This window comes from Numida meleagris, chromosome 22 (assembly GCF_002078875.1).
Source record: "Numida meleagris isolate 19003 breed g44 Domestic line chromosome 22, NumMel1.0, whole genome shotgun sequence".
Classification (NCBI taxonomy): domain Eukaryota; kingdom Metazoa; phylum Chordata; class Aves; order Galliformes; family Numididae; genus Numida; species Numida meleagris.
The window spans coordinates 5,708,527-5,713,913 of NC_034430.1; the positions used below are offsets into that span (position 1 = coordinate 5,708,527).

A 5,387-nucleotide genomic window follows, 5' to 3' on the forward strand; every position below is an offset into this window, starting at 1 on the left:
CGCTATGAGCGCTGCGGACTGCACAGAGCAGGTGTCCGCAGCAGGGCCGGGGGGGGGGGAAGGGGGGGGACACTGCTCGGGGATTCGGCCCCCAAACTGGAGGGGGGGCAGCGCCGGGGGTCGCCCAGGGGCAGGAACCGGCCCTGGTGTCGTGGTGCCCCCGCTGGGAGGGATGCTCGGGGAGATGGTGCGGTGCATTGGGAATAATCCTGGGGACACCGCGGGCGTGGCTTGGGGGGGGACCCTGCTGTCCCCAGCGCTGCGCACAGCCCTCAGTGCATGGAGCATCCTTCATGGGGGGTTTGGGGTGCATGGTCCCTGCGTGATGATGGGCAGAGGGGATGCAGGGAGCAAATCTCCCTCCTAAGAGCCCCCCAGAGTGGGATGTGCTGCCCCCCACCCCTCCCACCTCGCACCATGGGACAGTGTATGGGGAGTAGGAACAGTGCAAATGGAACCTCAGACCCCACAGGGCACCATGGGGACATGGAGGGGCCCAGCCCGGCATTGCCACACATCTCCATTCCCCGGCACAGGGCAGAGGGGCTGCAGCCATCCCCATCCCTCCCCCAGCACCGAGCCCAGCACCAGGGCCAGGCCTCACACCCGTATCCCCACACTGGGACTTCAGGGACCCGTCCGTGCCCCTCCCTGGGTGCCCAGCACCCCAAATCCCAGCCCCAAGCGCCGTGCTCTGTCAAGGACAAGCTCGGTGCGGGTGCCAGGATGCAATACCATAATTTATGCAAATGCCTGAGCAGAGCGGGTGAGGTCTCCCTCCGGGCTGACCATCTCCAGCCCCACCCTGCAGGGTCCAGCACCCCAAAAACACCCCAAGACCCGCAGGGACGAACTCCGGGCTGAGCGCAGTGGGCAACCCTTTGCGCCCCACAATGGGGTACGAACAGCAAAGAGCAAAGCCACCCAGTGACACAGGGACAGCCACCCCCGGGGGCCCTCGGGGTGATGTGGGGATGGCTCAGCCCCACGTGCGCCAGGGTGTCCCCACCCGGGAGGTCTCCACGAGGGACGTGGTGCTCAGGGGATGCTCGGCCAGTGCCGGGGTGTGGAGTGCACAGACCTCATCTCGAGGAAGCGCTGGACAGCTTCCAAAGCACTGGCTGCTGGCAGTGAGAGCAAGCAGAGGCAAATAAGGTGAAGGCTGGAGGGTGTGAGGGGCTGCCCCGGAGGGCTGAGCAGCCACAAGCTGCCTGGGGGCCCTGACCCCATGCCCCCCCACAGGTCCCCGCCAGCCCATGCAGTGATCAGGGCGTGTGGCACAGCCCCTGCTCCCATCGTAGCTGCACCACGCACTGAGGTAAGGAACCAGGGCTGCAGCCGTGGTATGGGTGATGGGCCCCTAAACTGGGTCTGTGGGGCAGAAATCCCTGTGTGGGGTCCTCCCCACCCAGCGCTGCCCTTTAGGGCTGCCCATAGTGGGATGTGCGGGGAAGACACTTTGTCCTGGGGGCTGTTCTGGGGCGGTGAGCAGCGCCCACAGGAAGCGCAGCGCTTCTCTCCCCACCTCGAGAAACTGAAAACACAGAGAGCAGCCCCACATCCACGCACGGCCTCGTGCTCACAGCTGGGAGGGCAGCGGGGCCTGGGGCAGAGGGGTGCAGGTAGGTGCCGCCGTGGTGGGGGGCTGGGGGGGCACAGGGCGCGCGGTGGCAGCGCGGTGCTGTTCCACTCTGTGCTGTTTCTCTCGCTCAGGTCTGCTGGCCATGGGCAACCTGATAAAGGTATTGGGCAAAGATTTAGAAAACTGTCCTCATTTTTTCCTGGATTTTGAAAGTAAGTCCCGTGAGCAGGGTGAAGCGGGGAGGGGGCCGGGGCCGCTGCGGTGGCCGCTCCCCAGAAGATGGGGATAGGCGCAGAGTCCCCGAGCAGCACTGTCACCTTGGGGCAGTCCTGGATGCGCCCTGCAAGGCTGCATGGGGCTGGGGAGTGGAGCCGGACCCCAGGAGGTGCCCTACACCTGCCCCAAGGGTCCTGCATGGGGACACGTCCCAGCCAAGTGAAGGAGACATGGGACACGTGCCAGCAGCAGGACCTGGCACAAGGCACGTGCCCACAGCTATTAGTCAATGGCATTGGTGACCGTGCAGCACATCCCCACCATCACCATGGCAGGGACAGCCCGAGGGCTGGGGATGCTGCAAGCAGGGCAGAAGGACCTATGCCACCTAAGGACCTATGCCACATGGGTTGGGGCTCAGGGACCCCGATGCCCGCAGGTTCTTGGTCTCATGCCCGGGGGCACGGCTCAGGGATGCTCCAGGCTGCGCAGAGGGATGCAATGGGAGATGTGGCCGTGGTGGGGGCCACATGGCACAGCCCCCGGCCCCTTCCTGTCTCCCCCTCCTTCCTCCCAGAGCACAGCGCAGAACAAGAGCGAGGGGTGTAAATATAGTGCAGCAGCAACCGCGGGGCCCGGCCCCAGCCGCTGCGGGAAGAGGCTGCGCGCAGCTCTCTGCATCACCCCCAGCACCAAACATCCCAAAATAGGAACCGGGGCCGGGGCTGGAACCGTGCAGCCACCCAAGCCCCAAAGTCTGGGACCCTCCTGGAGGGCCCTTTGGGTACGCGCAACCCTCTCCATCCCTCTGCATGGGGCTGCGGCTGCTCCCCAGGACCCCCGTTTTGGGACTCACCCACCGCATCGCCCTCCTCGCTGGAGCCCGGCGGCTCTCCTTCCTCTGCTCCATCACTCATCGCAGCGCCCATCTCCATCCTTGAGAGGAAGAGGGCCGGGAGGACGGGCCCTGCCCCGCTGCCCGCAGCACCTCTTCCCCAATCCCACCTCGCCGTCATGCTTTTTTCCTCTTGTTTCTTCTCTTGCAGGTTTCACATGGGGAACCTTCTTAAAGTGTTGACTTATAACGAACTTGAACAAGGCCCTAATTTTTTCCTTGACTTTGAAAGTGAGATGGGATTTTTATTTTCCTTTTTTGTTTCTTATCTTATGAGCTCCACATCCACACCATTTGAGTTCCCATGCCCGCCCTCCATCGCATCGCCCCCCATCCCAGATGCCCACCCCTTTGCCACCCCAGGGTTCTCCCCAGGGAGGGGGCAGCCCTCTGGCCAGGGGCTCCCACTCCGCCCCTCAGGGTCAACCCTTTGGGGTCAGCCCCTGGGGGTCAGCGCGGGGCTGGGGCTGCTCTGGGGCAGCGGGATGGGGACATCACCCCGCCGGCCCCGGCCGCCCCGGTCCCGCTCAGAGCCCTCCGGGTTTCTCTCCCCGGGGTGCTGCCCTGCAGATGCGCAGCCAACAGAGGCCGAGACGGCGGTGTGGAACCAGGTGAACGCCGTGCTGGAGGAGTCGCAGGGCGTGCTGGCCGAGCTGCAGTCCTACACGGGCGCCGGGCAGGAGATCCGAGAGGTGGGTGCAGCCCCAGCACCACTGCTCTGCCCATAGCTCGGGGTCACCCCACTGCCCTCCCCCCACAGGCCATCCAAAACCCTGGGGATCTGCGGCTGCAGGAGAAGGCATGGAGTGCCGTGTGCCCCCTCGTTGCCAAGCTGAAGCGCTTCTACGAGTTCTCTCTGCGACTCGGTGAGTCCTCCCCTGTACCCCCATTGCACCCCCACTGTACCACCACGTGGGACCGCTGCGCTGCCCCGTGCCTCAGTTTCCCCGTCCGGCGCTGAGGTGGTAACGGTGATGCTCTGTCCGCAGAGAATGCTCTGCGCAGCCTTCTGGAGGCCCTCACCTGCCCCCCGTACCCCCCCACGCAGCACCTGGAGCGGGAGCAGGCCTTGGCCAAGCAGTTTGCTGAGATCCTGCACTTCACCCTCAGTTTTGATGAGCTCAAGGTACCCCCCATGGGCTGCAGGTCCCACACTGTCCCCACACCCGGCCCCACATCAGCCCCATCACTTTTTTTTGCATGAGACCAAAATTGGGTGCCGGAGCATTGCCCCCCCCAGCCATGGAGCTCACCCTGGGCACACCGAGCAGCCCCAATCCCATCCCCTAACACCACACTCCCCGTAGATGACTAACCCTGCCATCCAGAATGACTTCAGCTACTACAGGCGGACCATCAGCCGAAACCGCATCAACAACCTCCAGGTGAGAGGGGCCCCCCAGGACCACCTCCCCGAGGGGCAGCGGGCACAGTGGTGCTGCCACCAGCCCCATGTCCTCCCCACCCCACAGCTGGATGCAGAGAGTGAGGTGAACAACGAGATGGCCAACAGGATGTCCCTCTTCTACGCCGAGGCCACCCCCATGCTCAAAACACTCAGCAATGCCACCACCAAGTTTGTCTCTGAGGTGAATGGGGTGGGGGGGCCTGGAGGGGCTGAAGCAGTGGGGTGAAGGCCCTCTGGCTCCATGTAGGGTTGAGGCCGGGCAGGGGGCCCTGCAGGAAGCAGCCCCTGGAATCCATTTGCTTTCAGAACAAGACGCTCCCAATTGAGGACACGACCGACTGCCTGAGCACCATGGCCTGTGTCTGCAGGGTGATGCTGGAGACCCCGTGAGTACCCACCCTGCAGGCATCAGGGTTTGGGTCCCTCTGCTCCTTTCCCTGCTCAGACCCTCTCTTTGCAGGGAGTACCGCAGCCGCTTCACCAATACCGAGACACTGCTGTTCTGCATGCGGGTAATGGTCGGGGTCATCATCCTCTATGACCACGTCCACCCCGTGGGAGCCTTCGCCAAGACCTCCAAGATCGATGTGAGTGGCCCTGGGGGGGGTCACAGCCACACTGTGTGTCCTAAAGCAGCAGTGATGCCTATAGGGCACACCCCATGGGGATGTCTCTGTCTGAGCTGGGCCAGAGGGGAATTTGATCCCTGGGGAAGAAATCTGTAGTCTGGGCACTCACCACCTCTCCTGTTCCCTGTGCAGATGAAAGGGTGCATCAAAGTCCTCAAGGACCAACCCTCCACCAGTACCGAGGGGCTCCTGAATGCGCTGAGGTGAGTGGGGGAGGGGGACCCAGGGGGGCCCATCTGCTCCAGGATGGGATCAGCGCCGCTCCTGAGAGCCCCCCCAGGGCCGCGGGGTGACGGCCCCTACCTTCCAGGTACACCACCCGGCACCTGAATGATGACACCACGTCCAAACAGATCCGGGCGCTGCTGCAGTGAGCGCAGCTCTGCGTCCGAGTGCACATTGCTGTGTCACCTACGCCATGACCATACCGCTCATTTTGTACAGAGGGAAAAGGGACAACAGAAATAACACAGAAATACAGAAATAAATCAAAACAGCCCCCAAAAGCTGCCCTGACATGCTCCTGTCAACCCCCCGAGAACAGCACCCAAATGCGCTCCCACCACCCTGAGAACAGCACCCGGGGACGTGGGGTGTGGGTAGCACTGCGGGGACATGGGGCTGGGCAGGATGGGGCTGGGGGTACCCGACTGGGGG

At 63.8% G+C, this 5,387-nt stretch overlaps 1 protein-coding gene across 1 annotated transcript; it reads left to right on the plus strand.

The window, feature by feature from the left end:
* LOC110387478 (protein FAM49A-like) lies at positions 1,243-5,104 on the plus strand (the record flags this gene model as incomplete). The annotated part of the gene is given in 11 exon segments (XM_021375634.1): positions 1,243-1,318; positions 1,714-1,794; positions 3,264-3,385; positions 3,454-3,559; positions 3,683-3,819; positions 4,001-4,078; positions 4,166-4,282; positions 4,408-4,487; positions 4,562-4,688; positions 4,863-4,933; positions 5,041-5,104. Coding segments are annotated over 10 exon segments (972 nt in total).